The sequence below is a fragment of the Mya arenaria genome, chromosome 3, assembly GCF_026914265.1.
Source record: "Mya arenaria isolate MELC-2E11 chromosome 3, ASM2691426v1".
In the NCBI taxonomy this organism is placed as follows: Eukaryota; Metazoa; Mollusca; class Bivalvia; order Myida; family Myidae; genus Mya; species Mya arenaria.
This window is the reverse complement of record NC_069124.1, coordinates 42,276,140-42,297,611: the sequence shown is the minus strand read 5'-3', so window position 1 is coordinate 42,297,611 and position 21,472 is coordinate 42,276,140. Positions and strand designations below refer to the sequence as shown.

Sequence of the window (21,472 nt, the reverse complement as noted above, 5' to 3'; positions counted from 1 at the left end):
TTAAATGGACATTCATAATACAAATCTCTTTTAAAATGTGTACCTCATACCACCTTCGTTTCAAATGGTTAAAACTGTTCATACAATGGTACGTTAAAGCCAACGTAAAACATATATAATCAAGGACGACAACATCAAATAATACATGTCCTTACACTTTTTATTACAGAATTACCCTGACGCTAATATCATCCGTTTCTCTGGGAGCAAAATATATAGTTTACTGATGTAAGGGAAACAGCTCTGACTATTAGCATCAGTTATTCATACTATGGTTACTCTTCTTGATGTTTTACCTACTCTGCTTTCAGGCATCTGTGCAAAAGTTTTTCTTCTGGATTCAGTCAAAACCATCAGATGTATAGCAGCACTCTCTCTGACCAGTATGCTTGTTAATATTTACAAAATAAATGAATCTCTAAAAAGACAGACTTTCGGCAACAAACCCACAACAGCTGATGAAGATATGGAAACACTTTCAGTCAACAGTCAATACTTTAGCTGCTACCTTTCCAAGAACCCTCGTAAATTAAGTTGGCTTATTTGTGCTTGTCAAATTTCGCTCTAGTTTGTATACTAGCCAGCCTACATGCACATGCAGCGGTACAATCCACTAAATAAGACCATTTTATGACAAATGGAATTGGGAGGTCGTTTTTGTCGTACTCTTTCTAAACGATTACATCGGAATTCGTCCAGGGGAGGGGGGTTTTGTTGGTGGGGGGTTTGGATTTTTTTTTCGTTTTTTTCTGTATCATCATTTGGTAATGCACATATTTTGTTTGATCTATGTAAGGAAATCAATTTTATTTTTGATAGTGTGCCGCCTAATGAGAACTGATTATACAGCTAATGTTTGTTCCTTGGAAATATACATGTTCTCGCCGCATTTAAGTTTCGATAATATTAAAATACTTGGTCGGAAAAACCGGTATTTGTTTGTATTAAAGAACATGATTACAGATGTACATGTATCACTAATAATTCGGCAAGTTTATGTTTTATATCTTATTTTAAAAAATTGTCTATGAAACTTCTGGCTACTGCAATAACCTTACAGTAATTACTTACGAACATAACATGCACGATCTTTAAAGTCAAACCTGGGTTAAGACGATGGGTCTGGGTCCATATTCACTAACGCCCTTGCAGAAAAGTTTTTATTTTGTTGCAAAAAATCTGTTATAGGAGCACTATCTGGTCTACAATAAGGCACCCATGTTTAGTCATCATTGTAGATATTTTGAAACCTATAAAAGTCTGAGCTACAGTTTTCTGAGCCTAAGTCTTAAACGTAGACAAGGGACATTTGTGAATACGACCTACTGAACGTAAAAGAAAATTGCGAACTCCGAAATAATATATTCATCAAATGTTTAAAGAGTATTTATTATTATTTATTAAAGAAAAAATACATTTTACAACATCATGAAAAAAGGATGTGAGGAGAAGCTTGCATGCTTAAGAAATGAACAATCAAATATATCATTTTTGGTGAATAAATATAGGCAATTGAACTAGTACAACATTGCTGTATTTCACCCCCGTGCGAGATCGGTATAAAACCCATGATTGCCCTTCTATTTCACAAATGTGACAACGGACCTGGGCGGTAGGTTATGGTACTGGTAATGCTTTGCGTCCAAGTCTAGCGAAAAGCTAGCTGAACGTGAGGAGCTCGGATTTTGCACAACGATCACCGTTTGACCGTCCGTATTCACGAAGGCGACCGACTGCAAATCATCCCAGCCAAAGGTGTTGGTTTGAAGTCGAACGGCCCCGGGGCGAACGAAACGGCTGAAGTGGCCCATAGCGTAATACTCTATATTCTTGGTGTACCATCCGTTGCTGACTGTTATAACTCCCCGACAGTCTTTACAGCCGCCAACTCCAACCTAAGAAATGAAAATACTTCGTTGTGTTTGGTCAGCCATAAAGGCTAAAATTCTGTAAATACTTGTTATATAATAATCAATGGAATTTGAGGGCCGGACGAAAACAAAAAGGTGACTGTGTATAAGATATAGTATATATTAAGTATATTAGTAGGCAAATATATTAGTTAACAGGGCAAGAATTGCATTTTTCCCAAACGAACAAACTTATTTCACAGTTTTCAGTACATCAATAAAATTCATAAAGTATTTTAATGAATTTACTTGATGTACTGAATGTTGTTAAAGACGTTTGTTCGTTTGAGAAAAAAAATAGTGACTTAACTTACTTTGGGTCCGTGATGATCGTCTAGGGCCAGGTTCCAGAGGTCCACAGCCTTAGCCCAGTTCAGAGTCTGACCAATAAATATAATCCGTGTATACCAGGTCAGAACGCTAGCAAAGTTGGTATCCCATCCCCCACCCGATATTTCAGTGAAATACATACCTATATTGAGAAGAGGAAAAAGAACAAGTATACATAGAAAGTTTACACAGAATATTTGGTTGATTTAGGGCAACGCATGGTCAAATATTTTAATAAAATAGAAAACGTTATCATAAAAAATGACAAACATCAAGACAATGCAATGCATATTTAACTATATTGGCGGATGAATATAATAAAATAGTATTGTCTTACTAAAAACAACCTTATTTAAAAAGACATTCTATGTATTCAAACGAAAGTTTTAAATAATTATTGCTTATAAACTGTGGTAAATCCCTTCCTATCGAATGTTCACATTATAATTTCCAACATTTTAAAATAATTGATATTGATTTACATGAAGATCTTATATCAAAAGTCTGTAAAATACATCGCATGATATATTACTTGTAGGTATTATAATTGCTGTTATTTAATGTTTAGATACTTATTACAAAAGCTGTGAATGACCTTATGTGAAATTATATTGATATATATATATAAGGATAACAACTAAATAATTCGTTCATCCATATTGATATAGAAGTTGTGTCCCTTCCGCTAGCCTAATTTCAAAAGCGTATCACTTTTAAGTCAATAATAGTAGCTTGATTCTGTCTTTATTTATGTGATTTATTGAATTAAAAACGGTTAACTAGTGTGTATAACTCTCATTGTACACAATATAAAATTTAAACTGTACACATTGGATACTGAATGGACTAGAAGTTGTACACAGCGGACAGATATTGTGTACAACATTTTAAAAGTACTGCATTGCATTTGCGTTGCTCATTCAAGTTATAATGCCAAGTGTGTGTAAGCTTATTTTAACTCGCACTAGGGCCTTGCCCATTCGGCGAGTGCTCCGTTAAGAGTGTTAGTCATTTTAGGTTTCTGGGGCATAGTGCACAGACAGAAAGTAACCCTGGTTAGAGCTACCCTGGTTCTTTAACGTGCACCAGTGTATAGCACTGTCACACGGGACCCCCATTTAAAGTCCCTCCCGGAAGACTATTAGTGGTTTTAGTGATGCGACGGCGAAACGAACTTGCGACCCCTGGATTGATAGTCAAGTGTGTTACCACTAGACCACGGATCCGCCACTTATAATGCCAAATTGTCGCTTAAGCACTTATCTACCTCTGATAAACATGTATATAACAATTACATTATTGTAATTCTACTGGTTGTTACTCTTCATTTCAGGGTCAATTTTATTTTTGAAACGAAAAACAATTGATACCGATGTCGGGGTGCCTCTGGTGAAATGCGCCTGGAACATCATGCCTGCCTTCATAGCCATGCCACGCCACGCCAGATACGTACTTCTTCACGCTATCTGCAATATTAATCAGCTATATCAAACTATATTCCCACCATTTTGTATCATATCCCTTCTTTGAAGAACATCGGTCTTGTTTTTTGCTTTGTTTTTATGTCTTTAGCGTTGACCCTGTGCCATTAAACGGGGTTTTATGTTTAAACTTTTGACTACTGTGCTTGTTTCTGTAGTTTTTCATATAAATATGAATCATACTTAAAACAATATGTTGTGTGCTTAGTATATTTTGGTCGAGAGGCTATCATGTGATTTAACCATAGAAAGTGATGTACAATTTAGTAGCATAGAAGACAGTGACGTCATTTCGTAAAAACGATTTAGGACATATAAAAAAGTAAAATATATAATATATAATATTATAGACAGTTTTCCGGAGAGGTTTTATGGACCACATCATGTGATATTCAACGGTGGTTTTCCCCTTCAGTGGTCCATAAATCGGAATAGTAATTCAATAACTGTATATAAATTTAACTGTTAGTCAGCGGCTTTCCAAGTTCATATATTCGGTAGAAACACTCTGTATAGTTGTATTTGTGAAACATTGACTTTCACTTCATAGTTTGATAACATAGTTTGTATCATAGTATGACAAATTAAATCAGTCATTTATCCTAACCTTGACAGAAAGCATTCTAGCCAATGCGCATAAAAGAAGAAAAAATCTTACTATCGCTAAGAAGTTGTTCCGGGTACCAACTCTCAGACCAGTTATGATCATAGATCAGCAGCTTGGTCTTGATGTTATTTTGCTGAAACTGGGGTCCTACATGATCTCTTATAAATGTTTTCATCAGGTTTACATTGATAACCATAGTTGGGTAATCGTTCCGGGAGAGAAGAGGCTCGTTTTGAAGACTCAGGTAGTCGATGTGAATACCCTCAGCCTGGTACGCCTTGATGAATCTGACAAAAAATCTGGAAAACGGAAACACTTATATCAACTCGATGCAATCACATACAGGCCTTGAACTAGAAAATAGTATTGAAAACAGGAGAAAATGAATTAAACGCATTGTCAAATAATAAACATGTCACTAAAACGATATTACTTTGCGTATGCATGTAGATAGTGCCAGCCGCCGTTCAAATCGCCGCCAAATAGATTATGGGACGTTTTCATCCATGCGGGAGCGGTCCAAGGGGTAGCGAGAATACGAATATCGGGGTTTATAGACTTTGCCTCTTTTAGAATGGGGATAACAAAGGCATGATCTTTGTGGATGTTAAAATGATTCAAGTCAAAGTCCCTTCCGTATTTGTTCGCCAAATCGTCATATGTGTATGGACTGACACCCTGAAAGTCTGACGCCCCCATCACTAGCCGTAGAAAACTTACTCCTGAAATAGTTTTGAATGTTGAGTATAGAGAGCTCAAAGGATAACTTTGATTAGTTTTTAAAAATATTGATACAATGGTTTATTCGAAACAATGTTTACCAAGGTCGTTTACTCCTTTCCCAAAGAGATCCCTCATAATTGTATGTCGATTCGGGCTATGATAGATGACATATGCGGCCGCGTTAGTAAGGGATGCGCCAAAGCCTTCAATGAATTGTCGACGTTTCGACCGGTCCACCCAAACGCTGTAACCATTGCTGTGTGAGGTTCTACGACACGGCGCTTCTCGGTGTAGCTTTTTAGAACCGTCGCCTGTTGTCAGCCATACTTGGTATTCGTCCTTGTTGTCAGAAATAAACGCTTGCGATGCGATGAACAGGTTCACAAGTAACAACAGCCGCCCTAAATTGATCCAGAATGAAGATTATATAAATAGTGTACTTTTTCACACCAACAATCCAACAAATTCAAATTTTTCACAGTTTTCAAATTCAAGGTTTTTAAATGAATGACACTTTTTTGAATTTGTTTACTACATGCATTCACAGATACTCCGCAAAATAAGATGTCTACCATAAAGAAACTAATATACCTTAATTGGCTTATGACATTTATTCATTACATCTAAGTAAATTTAGCACATACAATATTCTTTTTATAATTTGCAAATAATATGAATAAAGGAAATGGATGATGTTTAGATATGCATCGAAATTTCAGTCAATTTGGTGGGGTTATATAAATGGTGTTTCTTGGAGCGAAACTATCAAAGCCTATATAATTATCTTGACACGCACACTCACACACAAAAAGCAATATGCCCATTTTACCAACCCGAAAGCTGTTTTTATAATTAAAAAAATACTATGAGTAAAGGCGCTCAATTCTCAACAAGAGAAACTGCACTGACAGTGTGTTTAAAATGGTGCAACGCATAATCGCTAAATGCACGAAATCATTTATAACACGTACCCAATAATGTATATTCAAAAATGCATGCAAAACACCTCCGTCGCAATTCATTATCTTAAAAAAGTTCTTAGATGCATACAGTTATTTTCTTTTAAACTCAATACGTAGCTACGTGTCCGTAAGACTAAAGAAATCAGGCTTCTATAGGCCATTTGCTGTAATGACGTACAATGTGTCGTTCTATTTCTTTCAGTATGATACATGCCAACGGGGAGCTCCTTTTTGTGGCCGTTTAAGCAATCAGACGAACATTTTTATTATTAAACGAAATAAAACAATTAACTACGCCAATTTCATCTATGTTTTACATAGCTATAATAATTATGATAAAATTAATAAAAACATTAGTTCAAATGAATTGTATTGCCTTTGACATTATGTCAGATATTAAAAGATTGTCCTTAAATAACTTGAGAAATATAGTATGATGTTTAATAAAACGGTGCTGTGTAGTCGTTGAGCTGTCAACTTTGTTAAATACTTGTGTCTATCGTTATACAATATATTTTAACAATAACTGTCATTTCATAAAAAAATGTATACGACCATAAGTAAGGTTAGTCTTGCTACATCGTTTTATACCAATGATACCAATGTAATCCATTTCGAACAGCACAATATGCCGCTGCCAATTGAATACGTTATTTAACTATAATTATTTTCGTATTTAGTAGAAACACTATTCTAATGAATGATGTTTTATTGAATAAATACAATATAATCGCATAAATAGGTCGGTGTTTAAGTGTTATCCGCCATATCCGTTTCGTTTAAGTACTTTTAAGTTAGGAAGAGTGTTGATCCGCTTTAATTCGGTGTGTTCTTTACTTGATAAGTAATTGTACGTATGTATACGCGAGTAATCACTTAATCAAGACTGAAAAGGAAACAATTAATTTTAAAAGCTGATTTAAAACAAGGTCAATCAGACCGGATCATATCATTTTAATATAAATATTTAGTACACATATGACAGACTAAACATTGCGTTTTAAAATATATAAACATGGCATCGAAACCAATTACGAAACGAAATACGTTGCTGAAACTAGATTCTACGGAACGTTCAACAACAAAATCCTATACAATGGTCAGTTAGCTTAAAGCGCGGCGTATTGCTTCGTGTCTAGAAATTTGCTGCCTCGTGGAAAGCACTTTTTCAGGTTGATAAAAACCACATGGACACTGTTTGAGCTGTCCTTAATAAATAATAATAAATAACATGAACTAAGGCGCTGCCTCTACGGGCTTGAAGTGTTATTGCCGGAATCGTAGTTCTTTTTATGAAACACGTGTTCTACAATACATCGCGGCCGGCATATTTGGCCTCTCGGGCCATCAAGAACAACTAGCTGTTTTATATAGACAAGTCGAAAAACTGTTCAGTACATGTTCTTTAAAGTTAAGCACAGAGCCTTAATTTATGAATATTCATATGGCCGCCAGGAAGCAATTGTATTGGTGGTAGGGTCCTGATTGCTAGTTGTTACACGTGTTTGATCAGGACGAGGCCAATATTTTATAATTCCATTCGCATACGCACGATGTTCCAATCGCGCGATTGTCGAAAATTTTCAATTGAATCTATTGTCACCAACCCTTCTTTGAACTTGCCATTCGCACGCATCAAAATTGTGCTTGCACTATCTTTTAGACGGAAGTGGCATGTTTGTTTTTAATCTGTGAAGATATATTTCCATAAATTATCCTGTCTTTAGGGTCTTAAACTATTTAAAATTGATTTGAAGGACCAAAAATTAAAATATTTCACTTATGACTATGCGTCCATCATCTTGACATATATTAAAGTGTTCCTGTTATGTATTTATTTATCAGATGGACATTTCAAACACATTGACGTTTTTTTAATGCAATTATCAAGACCGCGACTCTTCCATTATTTTTTATTGTGCCGTCTCCGAAAAATGGGGCTATGGTAGAAAACTTGAATAGCGTGTTTCACTGGTTGTTTTACTTTCCTTGGTTATGAAATAAATAATGTGTATATTTATACATTTACATGTCAGTATATAGGCATTTCAAATACTAATAATTATGGATGGGTTACCTTGAAATAATTGTGTCGTCTATGTTTTCTCCATGAATCTCTTAATACAGTTTAATTAAAACAATATTGTTATAACCTTTAATAAATATTTGTTTGTTTAAACATATGGTAACTGTATTGCTTCTATCGCTATTTTATTCTCAAATGTTGCGACATTTCAATAACCCCAAAATATTACGACCAATTAGCGGCAGTTACAATATTGTGCCTTCTGTTTGAAAATGCTAATCTCCCGTCTGTGATACGCTTAAATATGTTTAATTTGCAAAGATGTTTTTATTGTAATTGTTTTAATTCCATCACTTTGTGACCTTTGACATTGTTGTTGTTTTGCAAATGCATATATGACACAATCTGCGATATCCATGCCACAGACAAAACATGATTTCTTGCGTAACATCATTGTGCTTTTTGCCTCGTTTACTGATATTCCATGGCGGATTCGGGAGCTCGGCCGAAAACTTCGCGTTCGAAGAGGCACTCGTCGCTGGACTAACAAATTTTGGAGTTGGAACGTGAGGAGGATATTTTAAAAAGGGACTTGGAATTGTTGAGCCCCAGACAGAAGCCTATTCCGCAGGACATTGAATCTCTGAAGGAAGAAAGGGCTACCCTCCAACGTTTGGTTGAGGATCGTCGTAAATCTTCTGAGGCCAGGCGATTAAGGCGTGACATTGAAGAACTAAAAGGTCAACTTTCAGCGTTGGAAATTTCAGATACACGTGACCCCATCTCCCCACCCCGACCCATGTTTGGACATAGGGTTGCAGAAAATATTCCGCTGCTGCGTGCTTCAGAATCGCTCAACCGCAAGGTGGATTCAAAAATGCCGCTTGAAGTTTTGAACAGTGTGGAAGGTAATGTCAAACCAAAGAAAATTAAATCAGGAAAATCTTCGAAATGTACTGATATACAAGTTAAACGACCCCAATTGTGGCCTCATGCATTTGTACCTAGCCAGTTATGTAAACAGTCCGAGATCGAGTACAATGACTTATCCATGACTCAATTTATTGCGGGGTATTGTTCAATTTTAATCCATTTATTTCATGAAGGCTCGAGGATTTCTTTGGATGAAATAGACCGCAGGATTACACATTTACGATCTATGATGTGCTTTGCACATGTTTATCAATGGAAGTGCATTTTAAACATTCATCAAGAAATATTGCTGGACATTGAAAGAGGCAATCGTACATGGCAGGATAGTTTTGCAGACATTGAAAGCCTGAATCTGCTACTTGACCGGGGACCTGCCGTTCCCGCGACGCGCGCTTCCGGTCAGTCTGGTTTGTCACTTGGATCGTCGGGAAAGCGATCATGGTTCTGCTCCTTGTATCAGAAGGGTGAGTGCAAGAAATCTTTACCTCACGCAGCTCGTATTGGGTCGGATTTACGAACGGTAAAACATGTGTGTGCTATTTGCTACATGAAGGATCGTGAACTGCGGGAACACCCGGAATGTTCCAGTTGCTGTCCGCACAAGCAGGACTGACTAGATAACTTGTGTCTTACGTCTGAGTTTTCCAGTGCATTTTCGTCTGATTCGTCTATTAATCATTTGCTAGCGTCTGATGTTTACCATTCTGAGGTCTCTAGTTCGTCGCCGGACCCCGAGCCGAACTTTTTTCATCGTTTTAAGAAGTCGGCTGTAGTAAATATCATGGAAAACTCAGCAGTTGAAAACAATGTATCCAAGACTTTTGACGTCTCTGATCCCGTTGATCGTTGTCCTGAATCGGAGGCTTCTACCTTGTGTGATGTCACGTCGTTCACATGTGATGCTAAGGCATTAAAGATTGTGCAAATACATGACATAGTGTACAAATCAGGTGTGCCAAATTTTAAAGGTGCAAGGATTTCTTTAAAAACTGGTTGGAATATTGCTTATTTACGTGAAGTTTTATTTGAGTATGACGATTATGAAGTATGTGATTTGCTTGAATACGGATTCCCTATTGGCTATTGCAAAACTGATCTACCGGTTTCTGACCCTATCAATCATAAAGGTGCGTTTCGTTTTTCTGATCACGTCGATAAACATATTGTCACGGAAATGCAGCATGGGGCTATGATAGGACCAATTAAGGAGAATCCATTGTGCTGTGATCTGTGCTTTTCTCCTCTTAACACTGTGGAGAAGGATGAACTTTCTAGAAGAGTTATTGTGGACTTAAGCTGGCCAGATTTGACATCTGTCAATAGTGGAATTTTTAAAGAATTTTATCTCGGCGAAGTGGTTACGTTAACGTACCCGACTGTGGATTCGATTGTTAACATTGTGCTAGATTGCGGACGCGGTGCTCTTATGTTCAAGTCAGACTTATCTCGTGCATATAGGCAAATATTTGTTGACCCTGGAGATATTCATTTTCTAGCAGTACATTGGCGTGATAAGATATATATTGACTATGCATTACCTTTTGGATTGCGTTCGGCAGCGTATATTTGCCAACGTGTAACCAACATGATACGTTACATCTTGACGTTACAGCAAGTCACTACGGTCAACTATCTGGACGATTTCGGTGGCGCTGATACTCCTAAACGTGCCGCTCGGTCATTTGCTGTTTTGTCCGAGACATTGGAACGCGTCGGCGCCCAGGAGAACATCAAGAAGGCATGTTTCCCTTCGACAATCATGGTATTTCTTGGAATCCTGCTGGATTCTGAGCTCATGGAGCTTCGCATCACCAAGGAAAGGTTATACGAGATCCGCAACCTACTTCCGGTTTGGATGCATCTGAAATAAGCCTCCAAGTGCCAACTGCAATCTTTGTTAGGGAAATTGCAATTCGTCAGTAAATGTGTTAAGCCTAGTCGTGTGTTTATTTCACGCATACTTATGCTTTTACGTGGTCTCAACTTGAAAACTCATAAAGTGAGATTAAATTCGGAATTCAGAAAGGATATAGTGTGGTGGATAAATTTCATGGAAATATACAATGGTGTTTCTATGATAAAAACCGAAGACTGGTCTGATCCTGATGTTGTGTTTGCAAGTGATGCGTGTTTGTCAGGATGTGGTGCCTTTCATGAGAGCGGAGAGTATTTTCATAGCATGTTCCCTAAATTCGTGTTAAAGATGTGCTCTAACATAGCCCAGTTCGAAATGTACTGCATAGTTGTTGCGTTAAAATTGTGGTCCAGTAAATTGATGGGTAGAAAGATTTCTATCTTTTGTGATAATGAAGCAGTGTGTTGTGTGTTGAATTCTGGTAAAACCAAAGATCCAGTGTTACTTCAATGTTTGCGAGAGGTGGCTTTCCTCGCTTGTACTCGCGAGTTCGAGATTCGTGCCATTCACCTGACTTCTGCGGACAACAGACTCGCGGATCTACTAAGCCGTTGGCACATTGATGCACACTATAAGGCTCAGTTTCTTAAAGAAACTTCCACATTGAATACAACGGATATTAACGTGAATGAATCATTGTTCATATTTGAGAATAGATGGTGATGCGTGTATTGCATCTATAGACTTTATTCACTTGTACAGGTGTATGAGGCAACTGTTGATTTTAGTTTGTTTACATTATCAGTATTGCTTATTTCTATTTGAAATCTTGTATTTGTCAAATATAGCTACATTACATTTGATAGACTTAATACATTTCTCGTTTCTAGTTTTATGCATTTAGTTATTTGATTTGTTTGTTTTTTTGTTCCGTGTGAATCCCAAAACGTTTCTTTAATAGTATTTTTTGTCATTATCAGATGTTGCTGACGAAGATACAAGTGGCCTTGGTTGTCTCCGTCGTCAGTTAAGTTACGTTACTCAGAATTCAGCTTTTGCTATTGGAACTTACAAAAATCTTAAAACGCAAATTCGTTCCTTTTTATTGTTTTGTGAATATTATGACCAAAAAGACTGTCCTGTATCTGTAGAAACATTGTGCCTGTACGCTCAATTTTTAAGTAGAAGTATGAAGTCTGTATAATCTATCAAAAATTATATTAATGGTGTACGTTTATATCACATTTTCAGGGGATTTGTATTTCCCGATATTTCTAATATTTCTTTACAGATGACTTTTAGAGGTCTAGCTAAGCTTTTGTTTCAGTCTCCGCATCAGGCACCTCCGATTACGCCTGGTATATTGCTAAAAATCAGAGACGTTATTGATATAGAAATTCCTTTTTACGCCACAGTTTGGTGTGTTCTTTTATTTGCTTTTTATATGATGTGTAGAAAATCGAGTATTGTGCCCCCTACAAAAATGTCTTTTGATGGCACTAAATATTTATGTCGCAATGATGTGACCTTGTCCGATTTTGGTATTTTTGTTAGCCTTAAATACGCCAAGACAAATCAATTTGGAGACAAGAATGTTGTTTTACCGATGTATAAGAATGACAAATCTCCGCTATGTCCAGTTGCCGCTTATAGTAATATGTGTAATCTAAATCCGGCAAATTCTTTAGATCCTTTGTTTTGTGTCGAAGAGTCTCATTCTTTAGATCCGCTTGACGCAAGCAAGCTTGACAGAACTTTTAAACGCATCATGAAACTCACTTCGGTGTGTGGATCCTCTGAGTATACCTTACATTCTTTTAGAAGAGGAGGTGCTTCTTTTTACTTTAAGTGTGGAGTTCCTGGTGAACTTGTTCAATTATTTGGCAACTGGAAGTCGGACTGCTATTTACGTTATTTACGTTTTTCTGACGAATCTTTGATTCAGGCCGCTAGACATGTAGCTCTGTCAATTTAATTATTTATTTTTTTGGCCGAGTTTTTTGTTTTGGGTGATTTGGCTGCTATTGTTCTGTATCATATGTGTGAAATAATTATGCAGCCTTTTTTCGGCCAAATAAAATATGTTTTCATATCATGTGTTTTAAATATTCCCGACATAATTGTGCTTTTTGCCTCGTTTACTGATATTCCACATATAGGACTGATTACATAATTTAAAGTTGTTTATTTTAAAAAGCGTTAGGTGTTCTTCAGAAGTTCAGTGAATAATTCTTTAAAACGTTTGCTTTTCTAAATTTACTGAGAATATCTAAACCAAATTTAACAACCTTTCTTATTGTAGAGATAATATCTATAGTATGCGGGGTTTTCTGACAAAAGTACTCTCAACATGCAAGAAACATTTGTAACTTGTTTTATTTTTTTCACAGATATAAAACATATGAAATATATTTCTATTTTACAAATGTTGCTACAGACTGTGGAGGGAGGTTATTATACTGGTAATGCTTCGCATCCAAGTCTAGCGAAAAACTTGCTGAATTAGATGTGCTGGGGTTCTGCACAACGATCACTGTTGAACCGTCTGTATTTACGAAGGCGACCGATTGCAACTCATCCCAGCCAAAGGTATTGGTCTGAAGTCGTACGGCCCCTGGGCGAACGAAGCGGCTGAGATGACCCATAGCGTAATACTCGACGTTCTTTGTGTATCCCCCGTTGCTTACTGTGATAACACCCCGACAATCCTTACATCCGCCAACTCCAACCTACCAAAATTCATTATATTGTATTTAATTAGGTTTAACTTTGACAAGTAATATTTCATTAACTAAGTACCGAAGGAAACTGCCAGAAATAGAAATAGTGTTAACAATTGTGTGTCATTAACAGACAATTATATAAATCAGAACAAATGGCTTACTCTTGGTCCGTGGTTTTCGTCCAGCGCAAGATTCCAGAGGTCAACAGCCTTTGCCCAGTTTAATGTCTGGCCAATGAAAATGATTCTGGAATCCCAAGTTAGAGTGCTGGCAAAGTTGGTGTCCCATCCTCCACCCGATATCTCCGTGAAATACATTCCTGGTATGTTAAAATGTTTTATAACATGATTACTCATTCACGTGGTTATTTCCATTATACGACTTCTAGTTATCGCCTGATTCTGTAAACCCCTGATAAAAATAGGGCATACATTTTTGAAAATGTCTGTGTGTCGATTATTTAACCGTTTTGTCTGTCTGTCGGACGATTTAATGATTTGTTTTTAAATCTTTGTCAACACAATTTTAAGAGACCGGATAAACCTAGGTGCATTGAACTCAATTGGTAGAAAGCTCTTGACCTGTCGATGAACCCTGTGTGCCATCAGTGGGTCAAAAGGAAAAATCTATTTTCTATGGAGAACTTTGAAAAATACTCCATTATTATAACTATTTGACAGAGAAACATGTTGTTCTTAACCAGTTGTTTAAGGACAAATTCAGTCACAGTAAACAGTCGTATGGAACCATTTACCACACACTAGCTTTAGAATAGTTTCAGGTTGTATCATGCAACCTCAGTGGAAGGTTGCTTTTGTCCGGTAGATAAGCTTTGTTCATACATTAATTTAAGAACAGTTTGATGTTGGACGTTGAAGTTGCACCAGTAGTTGATGAATTATGGACGCAGAATCGCGTAGTTCAAAGGTCATTTCTTTATTTCACTTAATTGAAACGTTTTGCAACCATTAACCAAAATAAACACATTTTTTAAACACCTGCATATATTTATTATAATACTACGCTTGTTTGTTATAAAAGGCATTCAACCTTCGAAACACAACACAGAATATATTGACGTTTTTATATGCACTGCTTTATATGTTTTAAAGTGTTATTGGTTAATAAAGAAAAAGCAATTCACATGTATTGCAATTTGGCTTAAGTTTACTTACTTCTTGCTTACAGGTATGACTTTGCGTTTTGGTAGCAGGATAACTAATTTGGGTTTAGTTTTGAAGAATCAAAATAATGGAAACCACAGACACAAGCCAAACAGACAAAAATGAGCCACGATCATCTTCAAAGACCATCAATATACCAAGCAGGCTATAACTTTCAATGTTGCATACTATGATTATATTTAAAACAAAAAACAAAAAAAAAAAAAACTAAATTTGAAGGCCGTACCGACGTCTGGGTGTTTGTTGTGGAAGCCTCCAGGAACATCATGCCTACCGTCATAGCCATGCCATCCCACGCCGGAAATGTACTGCTTAACACTGCCTTTTGTTATACGAATAGAAAAAAAATTAATTTTATTGCATTTCTTTGTCATTGTGTTAATATGTCTAATTGTGAAACCTAAGGATTATACATGTATGTACAAATACATCTGCATCATTTTTGTCCTTTTTCTTTCATTTCAATGCACTACTTTCTGTAAAGTTCGCGGTTCAAATTGCATTGAATGGCGACGTTTACAGAAGGAGTTCAAGACATTGAACCACGCATACATATTGAATTATTGAAATTGTTCTTACTATCGCTAAGAAGCAGTTCCGGGTACCAACTTCCCGACCAGTTATGATCATAAACTATCAGCTTTGTATTGATATTGTTTTGCCGAAACTGGGGTCCTACGTGATCCCTTATGAAAATCTTCATGAGGTCAATGTTGATAACCATAGTTGGGTAATCATTTCTAGAGAGAAGGGGTTCGTTCTGAAGACTGAGGTAGTCGATGTGTATACCCTCAGCTTGGTACGCTTGGATAAATCTGACGAAATACCTATAAAACGAAAATATAGACAACTTTGATAAAGACTGAAAACGTTCATTATGCTGATTTTGTTATGATTTTTAGAAACGAAATGGGTTTGTTGTTCGTGTAACATGACACGGACATAATATATATTTTTTCAAGATAAAACATTTTTTGAAGTACATGAAACAGATGAAAATGACGCTTTATACTTGCACATTAATATATTACTTAGCATATGCTTCAAGGTATCGCCCGTCGCCGTTCAAATCACCACCAAAGATATTGTGGGAGGTTTTCATCCATGCGGGTGCTGTCCAAGGCGTAGCGAGAATACGGAGATTGGGATTGATAGATTTTGCCTCTTTTACAATGGGTAAAACAAACGCGCGATCATTGTCTATGCTGAAGTGATTCAAATCAAAGTCGGTGTCATGGTTGTTTGTCAGGTCGTCGTAAGTGTATGGATTGACCCCTTGGAAATCTGACGCCCCCATCACAAGTCGCAAAAAGCTAACTCCTGTAATGATATAAGTATTTGAACTTAACATGGCTGAACTTAATGGAACTGAATACTACGACAAATAAATTCCTATGAATAACAATAATTCGAAATGCACCAAAGGCCTACCAAGGTCATCCAAGCTGTTTCCAAAAAGATCCCCCATAATTGCATGTCGATTAGGACTGTGATAGATAACATAGGCGGCCGCGTTAGTCAAGGCGGCGCCAAAGCCTTCCATGGATTGCCGACGCTTATTTCGATCTACCCAGACGCTGTACCCGTGACCGTTAGACGTCCGAGGACAGGGCGCTTCTCGATGAAGCTTTTTTGAGCCGTCGCCTGTTGTCAGCCATACTTGGTACTCGTCATTGTTGTTGGTGATAAATGCTTGCGCGGCGACTAACAAGTTCACAAGTAACAACAGCAGACCTGTAATTGTATACCAATCAATGACACGCATTTTGACGTTGGCTTTACTTTAAACTTATGATATGTAACAGTTGTAAAGTTTCACGGGAATCATTATGAAGGCTCCTTGCATAAAACTATCAGAATTCTTTAAATTTCTCCTGTTCAAGATTGTTGTATGAAAAAGCTCGGATTAGGATGGAATATGAACATTAAAATACAGCAGAGCCCTCACACCAATGTCATGAACAATATTTGATAAATAATAGTTGGTTTCATAAAGCAATTTTTAAATACAATGGGTTTCATAAATATATTGAACCATACTTCACGGATGGAAACGATAAGTTTTGCGGGAACGAATTTTTATGCAAAATAGTATGATATAAGTTACTTTTGTTTGTGTTAAACTTTAAGCATGAAATAGAAATATTATTATTTTGTTTCAGTACAAGATACCAATACATATCACCCTTTGAACACCCAAAGTACATATTTCACTCATGGCAAAGGTACTTGTAAAGTAGTTCGTTTGGTGTTTACACGGTGAAATATATTGCATATCTCAAACAGAAATGCAGCTAGAATGTTACGTAAATGTACAATTATGTCAGACAGGCAGCAGATTGCAGAGAGCGCAGGTAGGTAAGAAAGCAGGTGAATAGTAATTTTAGTGCCATGGTTTATAAACTACTAAGTTGAAAACACAATACCTTACAATCAAACATCCGGCCCCAAGGGCGTATAGGCACATACAAGTTATAAATTAGTGATATGAATTAAAATGCATTGTAACTACACTAATTCCTTCCCATCAATGTGTTAGTTCTTACCAAGTTTAATCCGAATTGTATCAAATTGAAACATGTTCATTGCCTGCGAAGTTGTTTAACAATCAGAATATTAAACGCACACAGATCGTTTATAGAATGTTTATGTAAATCTATTGTATTAAAGGGACATTCTGTCATTGCGTTTGGATTATTTTCTGTTTGAGAGATACTACGGAAGAAAGCACAAACTATACAAACGATACTTTTGGTTTATTGCACAGTGTTATTGACTTCTAATTGAATAGCAGCAATGTATACTGCATTTTGGGACCTTACAAGGGTATTTAATAAAGATGTCCGCACATTGAAGCCAAAGCATTGAGTTCAATTATTTTGTTTAAAGTGTGACTAAATGGAAGGAATTTGCTCACGCTTTTGTAAACTGTACTTTTTATGACGAAATAATTCGAGGCAATTCATTACGGGTGTTAAAACTAAGATACTGACGGTTGACCCCTTCAACAAATGTTGATATATGCTTAAATGTCTTTGTAGTTTACGATTTTAAACAGCGTTAGTAAAGCTTTTCAACTTACGTTGCGTATAAGTCCTTGTGATCGTATGAATTGTTTTCTATTTTTTCATTGAATGTACCGACGTGATGCATATTGACGTGACGCGTAGCTAGTCACGAGTGGCGTCTTTTTTATGTTCAAGTTATCGCCCCAACACCCGAAATGGCAAACACACCACGACGCCAGGCGAAAAAAATGCAATCTATAGGATGAAAATGCCGCCACATAACTGTGTTTGTGTGTTCGCCCCTTTGATGCCTTTTCGCAATCAGTCCGGCGGGTTTTCGTATGATATGATATTATTCCGCCCTGCAACGCGTGACAGGTTTTTATATTTTCGTATCTTTGCTTTTCTACCTTTCGATTTTGAAAACACAGTAATCGGCTACCATATTTTTAGATATGTGTTGCAGGACGGGTTTTTATATTTCCGTATCCTCGCTTTCTTGCCCTTCGATGTTGAAAACACAGAAATCAGCCAACATATATTAAGGTATATTTGCTAACTTCGCGGATTGGTCCTTTAATTAAACTTGCGAAATACTTATTTTGCGAGAGATAAGGTTTTACTAAATGTCTGGTTCTCCCCTTACCATTAATATAGGACAGCTCCGCTAAAATATTATGTACATATCTATATAAGACTATAATATAAAAGCTCAAAATGATAATTGTGAAGACAAATCTGGCATTCAGGCCTGAGAGTGAAAATGTTAATGAACTCTGTTAAGTACAAGTTGGAACATTTCAGACAAATGGTGCTGGTGATTTTGTTTGTTCTGTATAGCAAAGTATATCAAAGTTAATGTTTGATATTTCGTTGTTTTGTATTCAGAACTTAAATTGTAACTTTAGTATATGCCGACCTCATTATTTTAATTATTATTGTAAGTTTTGTTCCGTTTCAAATATATAAGTGTCAAAACAGCTGTCTTCTAAATTATGAATAAATTATGCAGAACGTTATCAATTCTTAGTTCAGACTCAAATGGCAAAACTGCAAATCTTCATTTTATTGTAACCTTCTTCCTAGTTGAGATTTGATGCCGAAATTTGCAAACTTGTATCTCCTTTCGAGAGTCTACAATTAAACACATATTGCTTTTATAAAACAATTAATTACTTTTCTGTTACTGAGTTTAGCCTTGGACTTGAGACTGTTCGTAGGCATGGCCCGAAAACCACATAACATTATAGTGACCCGGTCCCAAAATCAGCATACCGCAGCCTTCGAGTTCAGTCCGTCCAATACATGTGGCCTGACCGGTGGGTCAGTATGATACGAGAAGGCCCTCATATGTCTATCTATACCTTCTTTAATAAAGAAAATAACAAAAATAGCGACCAGTTGAGTATTGCGATCGCCTCATTATCTGTAGTATTCATGTACACAGGTTGTAAAATAAATTCACTTATAGTATTATCATTAAATTAGATGTTACCGCTGTGTCCATAAAATTAAAGCCGTAAAAGTTATCTTTATTCTAAAAGGCGGTTTAATGTGTAAAGTATTCATATCTTCTGGTACTAATTACACGTACAACAATTTAGTACAGGTAAGTGTTGGTTAATACAAATAGTGGCCCCGACATTTGAAAACCTAACACAATTACAAAATTAACGTCTTTGCTTTTGTAGCATTTTTGCAAAGATATTTTTTTGAATGCATATCAAGAAAATGCCTTTGATTTTGTCATACGCATTTATTTAGAAATTAACGGTTTTAGATAAAAAAAAATGTAACTAGTGGTTAGAAGTTTTCGGGAAATTGTTTAAAACGTTAGCGTCAAATGTTCGCTTGTGTCGCTGTGAAGTTCGTTTTGTGGTGTGTATAGATCGAAAAAAAAAATGAAATTCCATTTATATCTCTGGTGGAAAGTATTGTGGGAAATAGTCCTTAAAAGACTAGAAAGAAACACAAGGGTGTAATTGAAAGTTGCTGGGAAATCGCAGAACATGCGAGTATTTCAAGTGGTATGGAACATTCACAACGTGATGATGACGACGATTACAAATAAGATACCTTCTAGTTTAGGTAAGGGTAATTAAAGTGACATTTCAGTTTAAGCATTCACCAATCATTTAATACTTTTTGCATTTTCAGCTATTAAAAATACGGTTACAATCTTGTTATCAGTAATTAATATTTTCCATAAATACATAATTAGTAAGTAGTTTAAGGTTAATAACTCAAAGTTTATGTTTGTTAAACATGTGTTTGTATTGATTGTAAATAAGAGTGTCACTTTAATATACGATCCGTTGAGTAGTCCTGGAATTTCCATTTTATCTGGGTTCTAATGAGGTTCGTGATTTATTCACTCAGAGTATGAAGAAAGATAAGCGTGTTATGGACATTTGTTCTAGTGCAGTGGCTGGTTTCCCTTTAAGCAGTTATATTGTGCATACTAGTTCTGTACAAGGTTGAATTACAGACGAATTTTCGAAATAGTCCAGCAAACGAAGTCTAGAACCTAGCATGGCGGTTAATAGAAAATGTTTTTGCATATTTTGGTAGCCTACAGAAAACCCTAATTTATCAATAAGAATTAATAAATAGAAAAATAATAAAAATTATTATTTGAACTACACGAGAATAAATGGATTCATATGGTTCCTAACTATAATTTACCCTAATCATTAGCTGTCCACACGAATATTTTTTCGAAAGCAAATATTATTCCAAAATACAAAGAACAGTGTAAAGCCTAATGTAACCGGGTATACAATATTGATACTGCTGCACTTTTTTTGTCTCGCTATAGAGCCAGCTTTTATAGCGACGCGGTAGAGCGTTCGCCTGCAAAGCGAGAGATCGTGAGTTCGAACACAAAGCAGTTCGTGCAGTCTGTTACATTTATACGATCTTAAAAGTTAAAGATCAGAGACTCGTTGCTTCCGTATCTCGGTCAAATTTTTGGAAGGATACTTCTGAACAGATTTAACAGCCATGTGATCACTAATAATTTACCATTCCCATCAAAATAGCAACAAGGATTCCCAAATTGTAGCCGTATCTAACCTTCAGGAAACAGTCTACGCATAGGTTAAATGCGGAAGTAATGCTTTCCATATTAGAAAGTTGCGTTCGATTTGGAATGGCACGGGAACGCTATTTTACGAACGTTGATGCATGTGGTTGAGGATCTGTAAAAATCTCTTGCGTATAACTATACATTAATTATATTAGTCTAAAATGTGTCGCGAAAATGAGAGTAGATAAAATGTTATCAATGTAAACAGGCAATTTGGCAGTCTTGATTATTATCTTTTTTTTCGATTTTGTGTACATCAATAGAAAACAGTTAATAAAGAACTTTCATGTAAATCATGCTAGGTAACTCACCCTTTGCGAATAAGATAGTGTTGATTGCTGTTACTCCCCTTTGCCTAGGTTAATAAACATTGTGTACGATTATTGCAAAACCAGGAAAATGGTCATCAACGTAGCAAAATCATAATTATGTTGTAACGTTTACGAAACAGAGGACTATACCAATTGTAGGAATCATATATGGTGAATTATTTTCAGTCAATAAATGAATATTTCACACCAGCTTACCTACTTTATGCAACATTAAAGTTCCAATGTTGGTAAAAAGAGAAAATATGCTGTTGTGTAAAACAACTGTAACAGGTCGTGGGTTCGCGACTAGAACAAACGATAAAGATAATTA

The 21,472-nt window shown here is 36.2% G+C and overlaps 2 protein-coding genes across 4 annotated transcripts; both read right to left on the bottom strand.

Moving 5' to 3' along the window:
* Positions 1 to 1,386: 1,386 nt before the first annotated feature.
* Positions 1,387 to 6,739, bottom strand: LOC128228770 (uncharacterized). Of its 3 annotated transcripts, none has more exons than XM_052940270.1 (7): positions 6,605 to 6,739; positions 5,150 to 5,452; positions 4,762 to 5,050; positions 4,380 to 4,627; positions 3,611 to 3,706; positions 2,225 to 2,382; positions 1,387 to 1,895 (listed from the first exon to the last, which is right to left on the bottom strand). In XM_052940270.1, the coding sequence occupies exons 1-7, from the start codon at positions 6,624 to 6,626 to the stop codon at positions 1,581 to 1,583; spliced, it is 1,431 nt and encodes a 476-aa protein (XP_052796230.1). In that variant the 5' UTR covers positions 6,627 to 6,739; the 3' UTR covers positions 1,387 to 1,580. The 3 variants fall into 3 exon arrangements, with proteins under 3 accessions (XP_052796230.1, XP_052796231.1, XP_052796229.1); XM_052940271.1 differs by having other exon boundaries at positions 6,614 to 6,733; XM_052940269.1 differs by having other exon boundaries at positions 6,569 to 6,703.
* A 6,445-nt stretch (positions 6,740 to 13,184) lies between these two features.
* LOC128228056 (uncharacterized) lies at positions 13,185 to 17,368 on the bottom strand. Its single transcript, XM_052939102.1, has 7 exons — positions 17,281 to 17,368; positions 16,166 to 16,468; positions 15,766 to 16,054; positions 15,314 to 15,561; positions 14,961 to 15,056; positions 13,712 to 13,869; positions 13,185 to 13,556 (listed from the first exon to the last, which is right to left on the bottom strand). The coding sequence occupies exons 1-7, from the start codon at positions 17,318 to 17,320 to the stop codon at positions 13,242 to 13,244; spliced, it is 1,449 nt and encodes a 482-aa protein (XP_052795062.1). The 5' UTR covers positions 17,321 to 17,368; the 3' UTR covers positions 13,185 to 13,241.
* Between the last annotated feature and the right edge of the window lie 4,104 nt (positions 17,369 to 21,472).

Excerpts from the sequence above, each read along its gene's own strand:
- LOC128228770 (XM_052940269.1), bottom strand. The coding sequence starts at position 6,626 with ATGGATTACATTGGTATCATTGGTATAAAACGATGTAGCAAGACTAAC. Across the intron at positions 4,628-4,761 it reads TATCTACATGCATACGCAAA|ATTTTTTGTCAGATTCATCA; the intron begins GTAATATCGTTT and ends TCCGTTTTCCAG. Across the intron at positions 1,896-2,224 it reads ACGATCATCACGGACCCAAA|GTTGGAGTTGGCGGCTGTAA; the intron begins GTAAGTTAAGTC and ends TTCATTTCTTAG.
- LOC128228056 (XM_052939102.1), bottom strand. The coding sequence starts at position 17,320 with ATGAACATGTTTCAATTTGATACAATTCGGATTAAACTTG. Across the intron at positions 16,469-17,280 it reads TACAATTCGGATTAAACTTG|GTCTGCTGTTGTTACTTGTG; the intron begins GTAAGAACTAAC and ends ATACAATTACAG. Across the intron at positions 16,055-16,165 it reads AAACAGCTTGGATGACCTTG|GAGTTAGCTTTTTGCGACTT; the intron begins GTAGGCCTTTGG and ends ATATCATTACAG.